The sequence below is a fragment of the Ptychodera flava genome, chromosome 14 (genome assembly GCF_041260155.1).
Source record: "Ptychodera flava strain L36383 chromosome 14, AS_Pfla_20210202, whole genome shotgun sequence".
Taxonomy (NCBI): Eukaryota; Metazoa; Hemichordata; class Enteropneusta; family Ptychoderidae; genus Ptychodera; species Ptychodera flava.
In genome coordinates, this window is record NC_091941.1 from 24375747 (window position 1) to 24389084 (window position 13338).

At 38.1% G+C, this 13338-nt stretch overlaps 2 protein-coding genes across 3 annotated transcripts in view; one reads left to right on the top strand and one right to left on the bottom strand.

The window, feature by feature from the left end:
- The window catches only part of LOC139149866 (uncharacterized), a 5973-nt gene extending 3412 nt beyond the window's left edge, over window positions 1-2561 (top strand). Inside the window, exons 5-6 of the mRNA XM_070721868.1 lie at window positions 646-742; window positions 1826-2561. Of these exons, the coding sequence (XP_070577969.1) occupies window positions 646-742; window positions 1826-2106 (378 nt within the window). The 3' untranslated portion in view covers window positions 2107-2561. The remainder of the gene's footprint in view (window positions 1-645; window positions 743-1825) is intronic.
- Window positions 2562-8939: 6378 nt separating this feature from the next.
- LOC139149867 (uncharacterized) lies at window positions 8940-12409 on the bottom strand. 2 transcript variants are annotated; one of them, XM_070721870.1, is made up of 4 exons: window positions 12257-12409; window positions 10781-10935; window positions 10049-10290; window positions 8940-9599 (listed from the first exon to the last, which is right to left on the bottom strand). In XM_070721870.1, the coding sequence occupies exons 2-4, from the start codon at window positions 10832-10834 to the stop codon at window positions 9593-9595; spliced, it is 303 nt and encodes a 100-aa protein (XP_070577971.1). In that variant the 5' UTR covers window positions 10835-10935; window positions 12257-12409; the 3' UTR covers window positions 8940-9592. The 2 variants fall into 2 exon arrangements, with proteins under 2 accessions (XP_070577971.1, XP_070577970.1); XM_070721869.1 differs by having other exon boundaries at window positions 10781-10938.
- Window positions 12410-13338: the final 929 nt, after the last annotated feature.

Genomic DNA, 13338 nt, shown 5'->3' on the forward strand with positions numbered 1-13338 from the left:
TGGCAGCATTGACCTTAATCACAAAATCATGAGCCTGCATTTCAAACTTTTAACCCTTTGAGCGCCAAAGTCAAGTTTTGTCTCCTTTAGAAAATATACTCCCCAGTCAATTTTTTTTTCTGATTTTTGTCAAAATTTTGATAACAAACTGTAGCCAACTAAATGTGATGTTCATTTGGTCCAATATTATCAAAAGATTACAGAAAAATTCATAAAAATTAGTAAAATTTGGTAATATTTTGACTCTTGCATTTCACATGAGTCAGTTATAGGTCACTCCCCTCCCCCTTACATGTCTTAATTCCCGGAATCAATTTGCATGCTGAATTTCAGGACTAGTCAACCTGTGTCAGAACAGTGCAATGAAAATTACCTTCTTTCACAAACAACGCTTACATATTCTGTACATTGGATGTCACTTTGGACTTGAGACATGCTGATTCCAGTTTTATTGACGGTATCATATCAAAAATGATGTAAGTTAGGTCAGTTTGGTACAAATGTTGCAGGCGACTTGGATCATTACACCAAATTTGCAGCAAGTAGTGATTTTAGATTGTTGGTTTCCACAACAGAAAAACTACTAGATTTACCAGTTCTTTGCAACTGTTTTGTATTTTTCTCCCCCTCCCCTTTCTCCAACAGACGGTAATATACCAGACTACACCAGCTGGGCAGACGGTAATAGTACAGCACAACCCACAGATGGTACAGGCAACGCCTGCCCAGGTCATCATAATGGGTAAGTCCACTCAATGTTGTCTCAAACGCCATCATCCCCATGTCCCCATACATAGGTCCAACCAACCCATTGAAAATAATGGAAATGAACCACAATTTGGTGGTGAAAGCATATTATTATTAAGGCTGCACAAAGTATTCACAGGCTTGATTTTGCGAAAATCGACAATTTTATTTTCCCCATAGAGTTAACACAGTGATGGCGGCCATCTTGAATTTCACTTGGCGGTAAATTTGTGTCGTATGTTTTTGTAGTACCAAAGTTTACATGTTGACCCCTATTTTTATTCTTTGTTTTGAAAGGGTAATGAGCGAAAGATTTAACCCTTTCACCACCATGGACTGGTTTGTCCCAAATCCATTGTTTTCTATGGTAAAGTTGGACCTGTATACAGGGAACTGGGGGTGAAAGATTTAAATCTTTCTGAATTTAAGGTGCGTATCACCTCAAAGGGACCAAGTATCAGGAGTGCGACTGACTTACAGTGAATTATCTTGTAGGTGGATGGAAAGCTTTAACATGGCAAACTATCTTGCACAGTTAGGCACTTCAAATAAAAATCTTTATTTGCCTTCCGCGTGCTGGTAGGTTTTCAGAGAAAACTAAGAAAACAAACACAATGCTAACAGTGTTACAAATACAAATATTATTTTTCTAAAAAAAAACCAATTAAAACTTGAGCTTATGTTAATACACTTGTGTTTTTTGTCTGTGTTTGTTTTTTTCTCTGGCTGGCTGGTAGGTTTGTCAATAATCTGAGGATGGCAAACAGAGATTTTTTTAAAATGGCCTTATGGTGGTTACAACATTTTAAGGTGGAATGCTCCTTGGAGGACAGATTGGCATACAGACTCTCAAATTGTCACAAATCATCATTACTCCAGGTTTGCAAATTTGTTCAACATTTTGTCGGCAGCAGCAAAATATGTCACATGCATGTTGTTATATTTAGTAGCAAACTCACAATGGTAGCCAGTGCCATTTTCAAAAAATAGGTCCAACTCCTTAAAATTTTACCAAATATAAACTAAGTCTTTTGGGGACATTGCAGTTTTTGAAATTGCTTATTGCGTTAAATCTCAGGTCCGGCACAGCAACCAGGGAGGGCAGCTTACCCGTCTCAGGCCTACCAAGTACAGCCAGCAACCTACCAGGTGCAGCCAGGTGTCGTTTACCAGCCAGCACAGCAACAAGGGGCGGCATACCCCCCTCCGCATCAACCAGGTCAACCGCATCAACAGCCTCAGCCGCAGCAACAACCCCAGCAGATGCCAGCTCCGGTCCAACCCACTGCACCCCCACAGTACCACAATGACCCACCACCGGCGTATGACGCTGTGCCAACCCATGGAGAGTACAAGTGATTTGCTGCTGCCCTGTTGCCCTGACCTCTGACCTGTGTATCAGTAACAACCTAGCTTGACCTATAAATTTGACAGGGGTTTTCCTCATTTACAGAAATTCAAGGGAGAAGCCACTGTCAATGTATTCAAGTGCAGATCATTCACATTTGTACAGTCAATCAATTTAAATTTCTCTAAAGGGGAAGAAAAAGAAAGTAATGGGGTATTTCAACAGACAAACTTCAGTCACTCATTGTTAACCCTTTGAGCGCCAAAGTCTATTTTGTCCCCTTTATAAAATAAACCCAAGTCAATTTTTTTCTCAGATTTTTGCCAAAATTTTGAGAAAAAATACTAGCCAATGAAAAGTGATGTCCATTTGGTCCAAAATTATCAAAAAATTACAGAAAAATTCATGAAAATTAGTAAAATTTTGCACTAAAATTTTGGTGGGAGAAAATCACAGCGCTCAAGGGGTTAAACTCTTACCAATGCCAATCAGACCTAAAAGTCTTGTTGCGGCAATGTGAGGGAGATATTAGTAAAATGAGAACTGATTGAAGATATCATTTCATTGCTACTAGGTCAAGTTCAGGGTTTGACTTAGGTACAATTAAAATAATGTAACAGTAATGCATGCAAGGTCAATGATCAACCATTGCCAAATCATCAAGCTCAAAAACTGTGCAGTGTGTGCCCTTGAACAAGCCAAGCACACAAGTCACCCAATAAGTTTTTACAATCAATTTGCAGCAACAATCTCATTCATTGCTCTTAGCCGATTCAATTTCTCATGCAACACAAAACGTTTTGTCTATTTGTTTTTCTGCTTCAAATGATACAAGTTCTCGAAATAGGAGAATCTAAAATACCTAAATTCAGAGGTGCATCATAATTCAATGAAAGGTTTCTCTTAAAACTCAGACTAATTTTGTGTGGTATGTGTTTACGACGTAATTTTGTACTTGCGGCATGGTGACAGGAAAAAATTTACCTTTTGTATCTATAGCACATCTGTATAAGACTTAACATTAGGTCACAGACGTTTTGCCAAAAGTATTTTGGACACAAACCCAATATCAATCATGATGAAATCTCATACATTTTCTCTTTTCATCAACATTGTGTTTGCCTCCTAACCTTGAAATTTTTAGATATTACTTTGTGATGTGTGAAGTGTAATGCCGTTCAGCTGCATTTGTGTCGTTCTTGTGCGATTGTTATTTTAATAGCCATTACAACAGATTATAAAATGAATAATGTATAAAGTCCTTAACAATATTGAATTTTGTCATAGATAAGTAATGAATTTTTTGATAAGATTTATGTAAATCAGTTTATTGGTAGGGATATCATTACTTTGGCTGCTTGAAGCTTAATTTTAGAAAAAATATTGCACATGGGAATGTTTTTACTAAAGATGTACATAGTATTGTATTCTATTCTTAGAATTGCAGTCAGACGGACACAAGTGTAAGTTTACAGTGTTTTACAGAAGTTTCATATTTATAGAAGTGGATCAACTAGATGGAGTTTTCTGGTCTTATTGCTACAGCATATTCATGCATCTTATATTAATGTATGTCTGGAAAGTGTTCCCATGCTAGTGAAACAGCAAGTACATGGTTGTTGGTGAGAAGGTTGAGGTTTAAAATTGATGCAGTTCTGTTGCTACCACTACAACTGTCCCCGGCGATTTCATGTGGTGGCAAAGGTGGCCTACCTTTTCCCCACCACACAAAATCACCGGCAAAAAATTGGGGCTACAGAAATGCAGCAAGTTTTGAGTTGTGAACCCATCTTGACAGCTTATGCGATGACCTTCACTGTGATCATACAGTACCTGTGTATGTACGCGCTGGAAAGCAATTGAGATATTATGGTCCGGCGTATTTACGTGACATTTCAGTAAGGCGCATCACTAATTTGTAGAACGAAAAAGACAAACCCAGCATTGTCAAACATTATAGCTAACTATGTGAAATCATGTGTGTTGGTAGGCTGAACAAATTCCTGTCATTCTTTCTGATGACACCCAGGACACTGCGCATTCACCATGGTCTTGGCAGTTATGGTACATGTATGATGTAGTGGAGCTCTAGAGCTGTGTTCATTCAGTGTTGTGATATTCTTTAGTATTCACCGCAGTGCCACCAGAAGATGTGGACACATTCTAAACCATCTGTATGTATGTAATGGAGTACTACATGGCAGAACACTTTCTGAAATGGATGTTTTTTCTCTTGTACATATCAACTTCAAGAAGTTTTCTAAATATATACATTACACAATAGGATAGTTTTCTTCCTGAACAATGCGATATGATAGATATCATTTTCTTAGTGAATTGATGTGATTTTAAATCTCCATTGAGTCGAGCTTTTGATGAATTTTGCAAGTACTTTTTTTTTTTAAAACGAAGCTTCTTGCCTCAGTCTGAAAGCCATGTTAAAATGCCAAGCATCCAACTTCTCAACGCAGCCTGTATATGGTAATCTCAAATGTTATTGTTGATAACTGAGTTTAGGCTTGGACTAAAATCCATTTGTCAACCATAACATTGTATGATATACATAGTTCCTTGCCTGGGCTAGGATCGTTCTTTGCATTTCAACTAACTTGGGGAGAAGAACAAGACGGGATATTTATGTTATGGAGTGAAAATGATGGAAATATTGTCTAAAGTTTAAGCTGTGATCCCTTAATTTAACCAGAGGCTGACTTGAAAACTGAACAACTGGATCAAGTGTGATCCAGCTATGTAACACGTGTATCATGTAAAGGAATAGAGTATAGTTTGCAAGGCAAGTGACGTTAAAGTTTCTTATCTGCAATTGGACATTCATGTATGTTTTTCTGTTTCCAATCCAAGGATGCATGGACACATCACAAATAAAGAGGGGGTATAATATTTACTCAACCAGATCTTTTGCACCAGTTTTCTGTATTTTGCACAATTTCAATGCACGTCCCAAATTCCCATTCCGTACATTTTAGCAATCAAGCCTTGTGGATGTGGTGCCGTGAGCTCTCTAAACAGCTTTCATCAGGCATATCTGATGCTGGACGAGAGCTGTTGGAAAGCTCCTGGTCATAATTATTCAGTTGACGTTATTGCATTGCCAAACTCCGAAAAGGATTTGAGAGAAAAGCAAACAGTGAGATGTGCAGAACTTAATTTCTGGAAGATCACATGCCACTCTTAAGTATACAATTACATATAAAAAAGACAGTTGATTTTCTCTTCCTCACATTTACTTTGGGTTCGATTTTTAATCAGACCGCGTTTCATGCCTTCCGACGCTAACCATTACAATGTATAAGTAGAATCAGGCAGAAGTGATTGTGAATTTCTGTAATATATTTACATGGACACTGACTTATCTTTAATAGTTATTTTATTATTTACATCAATAAATGCACAATCTCATGTTTTGTTTGTGAGGCTTGTTCTTTTCAAGTGGTGTCTGTAGCTACCCACTAATTTGGCCATTATTATTCTGAGAATACATTTTGTCTGATTACATAGAATGGTTGAGAATATTAAGAAAGAGATTCATTGTGGGTCGTGCACTGGAGCGCCTATGATCTCAGTGAACTTGCCAAACATGGGCAACTGCCAATCATGCAGATAACTACAAAATGTCACCAACCTGGGCAAAAAACTACACCTGCCCAGATGAGACAAATAAACGGTTATTTTCTGATCTAGTCTCTGTGGAATGCTTGTTGGTGAGATGTGCATGTTGTGTACTCAATTGAGATGGGAACATTTACTCTGATGATCGCATGGTGCACTGTTAAATTCTGAGAAAACTTGTTGTTGCTTCTTTGATGATACAAACCAATAAGTAGCAGAGAGTGGAGTGGAAGACTGTCCATGCATGTTGCAATAACAGTGTACACTTGATGGTCGTTCAGTGTTGACCCTTAATCTGGGCTTGAATTTGACTGGTATTATGGTTCCTGACATAATTTTTTTCAGAATGGTCAGACACTTTGTCGATTCAATTCCAAAATAAATGAAGGAAGACAGCTTATAGTTGTTTTACATTCAGCACGTCTATAGCGTGTCGGGTTTTTGCACCTCGACATGCATGCCACAAGGGGGCACCCTTTCCCATGACTGCCCATCCTTCGATGTTTGTAATATACTCTGCTTTACTCATGTATTGACACGCATTGTCACATTCTGAAACCAGTGATCATAAAAGCATTGAAAACATAATCAGACATGTAGGCACATTTGTGTAGAGCATGATTGCTTTTGGCCACACACTTACACAATGCAACAAAACAAGACTCCCACAGAAACTTTCCATGCCATAGCAAATTTGAGTTTTGTACATAAACTTAAGTACATAAACACTTCTTTGTCACTTTAAGCTCATCAATGTATCTTTACTATCTCTTCATGCAAATAAGAGACCTGCAACGACCCTGTCAGTCCATCAAATTCATTAAAGACAAATGTTAGGGATAGAAAAAGTCTTTTTGAAAACTCCATTATATGACTGACCTTCTGAAGTGATAGCTGACAATGACATGTGACACATTACTCAACTGGAGGAAACAGGGACAACCAACAATTCCAACATACTCATGAGTCCACATTTTTTGTAGAAACCAATCCCTGATGAGGTACATTTGAAAAAATGAAAGCTGGGTGTACTAAGTGGGGGGGGGTTGGGGTGGGTGGGTAATAAGTATATCACAGGGGCCCCAGGGGAATATACATTGTTTTTTTAACTTTTACAAATGGCATTTTTATTCAATCTTGTACATGTTCTCACCTTCTGTTGGCGCAGTCAAGACTACCATATCAAGACACTGGATCATTTACTTACTGGGCAAAAGAAAAAGTTGGGACGATAGGAACGTTAAGGGTTTGGAAATGTTCTTCAAAAGAGAAATATTGTCATTTCTGAAAAGTAACAAATATCTGCTTATAAATTATTCTAAAATTTTTAACTCGATGAAATGACTATATATATATATATATATATATTATATAATATATATATATATATATATATATATATATATATATATATATATATATATATATATAATATATATATATATATATGTCGACTGTGGTTTTTCAGGTTGTCCCCAGTGTTGTCGGTGGCGTGGTTATGATAAATTCGTTTGTAGGATATTACACACGTACCAATCTTCTGGTTCAAATAGTTTATTATAACAGCACAACGTTTCGTCCTAAAAGTAGGACTTCCTCAGGTGCTACAGATCAAAAAGTTTCAACACGGAGTAAGTCACAGTGATATTTAACGTACAAAAGTTACATGTCGGAGAAAATACTAAGTGTCAGTATGGTGAAAATACAGGAGTTGTTTCTTACCTATTTGAATGGCTCAGATGTTGAATGGCAATAGGGAGAATGTTTGAATGTGTACTAGTATTTATAGTGTGGCTGGGAGGGCGCTAGTGTTGGAATTTGAATAAAGACAATGGGAGTAGCTAGCTATGAATATTTAGGCCGTCAGGTGTTAATGTCTTTAATTTGGAAATCCACAAGGATTCCAGCTTTTTTCGAAGCGGGTCGTCATTTTATTGATTTTCACAATGCCAACTATTGAAACGTCTTGGATTGTGTGTTGATCTGAATTGAAATGGAGCGCTACTGGCATGTTTGAGTTACAACGGATGGTGGACAGATGGTTATTGAATCTTAAACGAAATTCTGTTTTGGTCTCTCCTACGTACTGTTTTTTGCATTTATTACAGGTTATAAGATATATTATGTTTTTAGACTTGCATGTGATGTTTTGTGTAATAGTGTGAACTGTATTATTTGAGTGGCTATGGAAACTGGTGGCATTTGTCGAATGTTTACAGATGTTGCAGCCCCTGGTTGAGCCACATTTGTAGAAACCTGCTGGTGCATCGGACTGTTGTAGTTCACTGTGAACTAATAGATCTCGCAGGTTTCTACTACGGCGGTGTGCTATGATTGGAGTTTCAGCGATGGCACTTTTACAACGGGATTGTGGATGACGGCCTAAATATTCACTAAATATTCACAGCTAGCTACTCCCATTGTCTTTATTCAAATTCCAACACTAGCGCCCTCCCAGCCACACTATAAATACACATTCAAACATTCTCCCAATTGCCATTCAACATCTGAGCCATTCAAATAGGTAAGAAACAACTCCTGTATTTTCACCATACTGTCACTTAGTATTTTCTCCGACATGTAACTTTTGTACGTTAAATATCACTGTGACTTACTCCGTGTTGAAACTTTTTGATCTGTAGCACCTGAGGAAGTCCTACTTTTAGGACGAAACGTTGTGCTGTTATAATAAACTATTTGAACCAGAAGATTGGTACGTGTGTAATATCCTACAAACGAATTTATATATATATATATATATATATATATATATATATATATATATATATATATATATATATATATATATATATATATATATATATATTCACGTCAGTGCAGAAAAGTCATAACTGCCATTTAAGATGAAATCACTCATCGTCTTCCAAATATTTCTTCATTAACTTGATGACTCGTTACATAGAGTAAAATTTAAATTTAAATAAAAATATAAAAAGATCAGTATTGAATATTTATGAGAACCAAGTTCACATATTCTTATTGTGGCTGCAATTATTACAAAATCAAGCTTTTTTGGGACACCTGCAAAATTCAGAAATTTGAAGTCAACACAACTGTACTGCACTGACGCAATTACACACACACACACACACACACACATATTTGGGTGTGAGTGTTGCTTTGAGCAAGCCCTCAACACACTATTACATTTCCCAAAAACAATTACCTGAGAAAAAAACTCAGGGCACTGTAGTACTATTGAACTTGAGAATAAGTTTAGAGACAGATACTCTCTATAAATTATAATACATATTCCACAGAATATGGAGACATAGAATTACTCCAATGGGAGTCAAGACAGGCTTCAATCAAAAGCTTGCAGCTGGAAGCTGAACACTCGCCTTTTCGTTAAAAAAACTAAACATTTCCAGTTTTTCTGTGAATGTTCACTATATGGGTACTTTCACCTTTTGAAATCTGGAAGTTGCAAACTGCTCTTCATGCAGTGGTCATGGTGTGAACAAACTCTGTAGAAATGTTACCAGAGTAGTGATGGTAGCAAAAGTTTCACTTTTTGTTGTTGAAAATTCTTGTCCTTCTTTCGAAGAAAGTCTGACATACTCTTTGTTTTTCTTCAAACACTGAACATGTTGTAATTGGCCTGTGGTGTGTACATGTAAATAAGGCCACCTCAGAAAATTTTACGCCACTGAGGTCAAAGGTCGGCGCATCGGGATGCTTATTATTCTGCCTACTATTTGCAGTTCCAATCAATATCCATGAACTGTTGCATAGGCTTTTCCAAAATGTACAGCCAATGATGAAATTCATCTACGGCAAAGGAGATTTTTTGTATTTGTCCAAATCCAGTTGATGGATAATTTGGGCAATCCTTCCAGTCTCGCTCTATGCTCTGAAAGGTGAACAACACAAATGCACAATCACCTGATGTAGAAAGCTACCCAGAAAGGACACTGCTGGAAGTGACCTCATAGAGTGACGTAACGAAAGCTGTCAGTCATGGGATTAATGTTAGAGAATCAAAACTATTACACCCATGATCCTTTGTAATGGCATTGGATGTCAATATGTCGAATGAGGCATATTAAAATCATGACATATGATTTTTATGAGCGAGATTTGATGGGTTAATTGGTGAACATTTCATCTTCTGGTTTGATCAAGTGGGTTGATTGACAGATTTAAAATAATGGAGAAAAAACCATAAAAATATCTGTAAATCTACATGTTGCAGGGCATCACATCTGTCATTCATTTACTGGGGAGCCAATCAGCTACGAGGCCACTGAGGCCACGGCATCTGGTTGAAAACCTGCGGATTGGCCGCACTAAAGCACTGACCTGTTTTTCCTATACATGATGTGGTGGACCGCGATGCCCGAGATGAACAAGACTGCGACCTGGAGTCCTACCAGTACGTAGGATGTCTTGTTTGCGTTCAAAGAGTGGCCAGCGGTGTCCACCTCCTTCAGCTGTGACTCTGGCTCCGAAGCGATGACGTCAAGAAGGCCACTGATGGACAGGCAGGCACCGCAGATCACCAGGATGAAGATGATTGCTGCAGATATCAGAAGAACTATGGCCTGACGGTAACAAAAATATACGTAACGTAACACATGAATTATAATCACACACCCTCGTAAATTTTGAAGAAGTTTGAATGCTATACTACAAGCATGCTTGGTAGCGTACAGTGTACATGTATTAAAATCCAGTATACATCTACATGACAACTGCAACGTATAAGAATGTGCTGAGGTGCAAATATGCACATTTGGGACAACAAAAAACTGTACATGTATATATAAACGTGGAAGTAACAGCAGTGAAAAAATTTCGTGAAAATATTTCTTGAAAAAATTAAACTTGGGAGTAATTTAATTGATCATACGAATGGACTGTTTCTATATTCCTATATTGTAAGAGGAATCACACATGGTCATTATTCATATATGTCTTCTTTTCTTATATAAACTTGTCAAATGATGTTGTGGTATCATTTGACGAGTTTAATACACACATCCTGAACATTTGATCAGCTGATGTGCCTGAACACTAGCAATGGTACCATACCTTGGGTGCATCCAGTGTCCCTCTATCTGTAGTGTCTTCCGTGTCTGTATCCATGATTTTTAGATCCCTTACAAGCTACTTCCACTAATGCTTACTTACTTTATCGGATATGACATCTTGGGATAGGAACTGGAATGGCTATTAAGACTGGAGATCTTCTGAAATAAATTTTTCAACAAACAGTTAAGGTACCACGGGAACTGTCTCTTTTTTCAGAGCAGGGTATGATTATTTGTAAAGGTGAAATAAATGTGCTCAACCACTTTTGAAAATGGTTGTTACAGTCTCTTATGGTAATAACCTCGACCCCTACGTGTAGAATTCGTACTACACACGTATCGCTGAGGCCACCACTTCATGCATATAAAGGCGCCATTGAAGTCCTAATGGTGATTTATCGGTGTACATGAATCGATTAAGTTAATTTGCGCATGGTACCTCCATGATTTGAGTGAAAATGCATGTTTCTAGTTTAAACTGCAGAACGTGAATCATGAATCGTGGCACGTGAATCGTGGACGCGTGGCATGTGGCACTTCAATTAGGCTTTAATACCAGTAATACATGCCAAATTGCCCAAGCCACCATCAGATCAAGATTTTCATCGTGTCACCAGAGTTATGGAGAAGATGACAAAATATTAAGTCTTGTCAATTAATTTTAAAAGACAAACGCTGAATGGGTTCAGGCACAACTGAAATGTCAAAAAACACAATTGTCAAATATATTCTGTCAAACGATCAAAAACTGAATATCACATCTATAGTCCGAGATAGGAATAGAATTGTCCAATTTTACATAAATTCAGCCATCAGCCAAATTATCTGATACTACAGCGCACACATATTTTAGTTACTAGCTGCGATAGTTTTACCCCTTTTGGCCTAGTCAGCTGGTTACTGGCAGCATGAAGGTAGAAGCATAAACCCCATGCCCCAGCGGTCTAGGGTCTATGTAGAAAGCGAGACCCAACCTCCATGCTGTGAGTCCACAGGGCCTGGAAGATTTGTGGAAAGTTGTACTTGCCGCCTGGTAGTAGTAGTAGCACCAGGCATGGAGTACCTCCACAAGTAGCCCTGCGTACGATGCTGTGTGTTCCGCTACAGCCCTGCAAAGACCCGTACCACGGTCCCTCCACCCGCACGTAGGGTCGGTGACTTCAAATCCTTTTGGGACTTGACGTAAAAAGCCAAATTACTGCCGAAATTCAGCGTTCTTGGGCCCAAGTCGTATCCCTGCCTACCTCAGCTACTCGATCGCTTCCAAAAATGCCAGTTTTTTATTCACTTCTCGTAAATAACCGTCGATGTCGGCAACTCTATCGCTAGCCCTGCGTACGATGCTGTGTGTTAGCTGTAGCGGCCATCCATTGTCCAACACAAAGCATCGTACGCAGGGCTACTCCACAAGCGACTGGACTGTGTTTCAAACTCTGCACTACAGTCAAAATTATATGTACAGCAGAATGGTTCCTACCTGTCATGCTAATATTCTGGATTACTGCAATTGCCTGACGGCTCTTTCCGTTCATAGAGAAGATTGTACATCTCTGATAAGGATGACAGCCTAAAATAAAAGGACACTACCAAACTCTGACCTTTGAGGCCGTGCACTGTACAGGTGGCCTTTGAACTTACAAATCCCACAATTCACATAACTTCCGCTTCGTTAAAGGAAGTTTAGGAACGGACCATTTGATATCCGGGAGGGGGCTTGGAAAATTTGGGGAGGGGAGGAACAGATTCTCAGCGGACTTCAAAATTTTGCCCAAGAAAAAAGAAGAAGCGAATAAAACGCAATGAGAAAGTGCATGTATCTCATACCACGTCATCGTTTCAGAGTGTCCTTGCTGAGTGTCTAATCGTGATGAAATCTAGGCCTAGGTACACGGTATAGGCCTACTTTTACTTTTCATCACGCCCCTCTGGCTGGCCGTTTCAATGTACTTCAATTCATTTTCGGCCTCAAGGTCATGATAATATGTTACTTAAATTCTAAACATACCAACAGAAGAAATGTATGTCTCTAATGTTCACGCTGAATGTAAGCTTATGCCAAGTGCGACTTTACAGTCAATCACATCTTTTTGTTGCAGAACATTAATAATTGATTGCTTTAAAATATGAGAAGTTGCATTTCAAGAAGCTGTACCTTAACTTGGAGGTTGACCACCCGATTGGAAATTTTCATGGTCAGCATATATATTTATCCCACTCTATGATCTATATGCTTCTATCACGATGTATGCAATATAAAAGTTGATAGACCAAAACCCCTAGCTACACAATTATAAATAAACTATTTCCGCAGAGAAATGAAAATTAAACATCACTGCGTAATATTTTCATCTTTTTAGTAGTAAACTCATAAGATGTGTAGCTTTTGGGAAAAATTAAAGAATACACATATTTGTCCTCACAAAACATTGGAATATAGTAGAGCAAGCGATATACCTGTGAGTAGTTGCTCACTGCACTTCCTGCATGGTTGAGTGTTACTGGCATTCTTGGCAAAATGAATGAATGAATGAATGAATGAATGAATGAATGAATGAATGA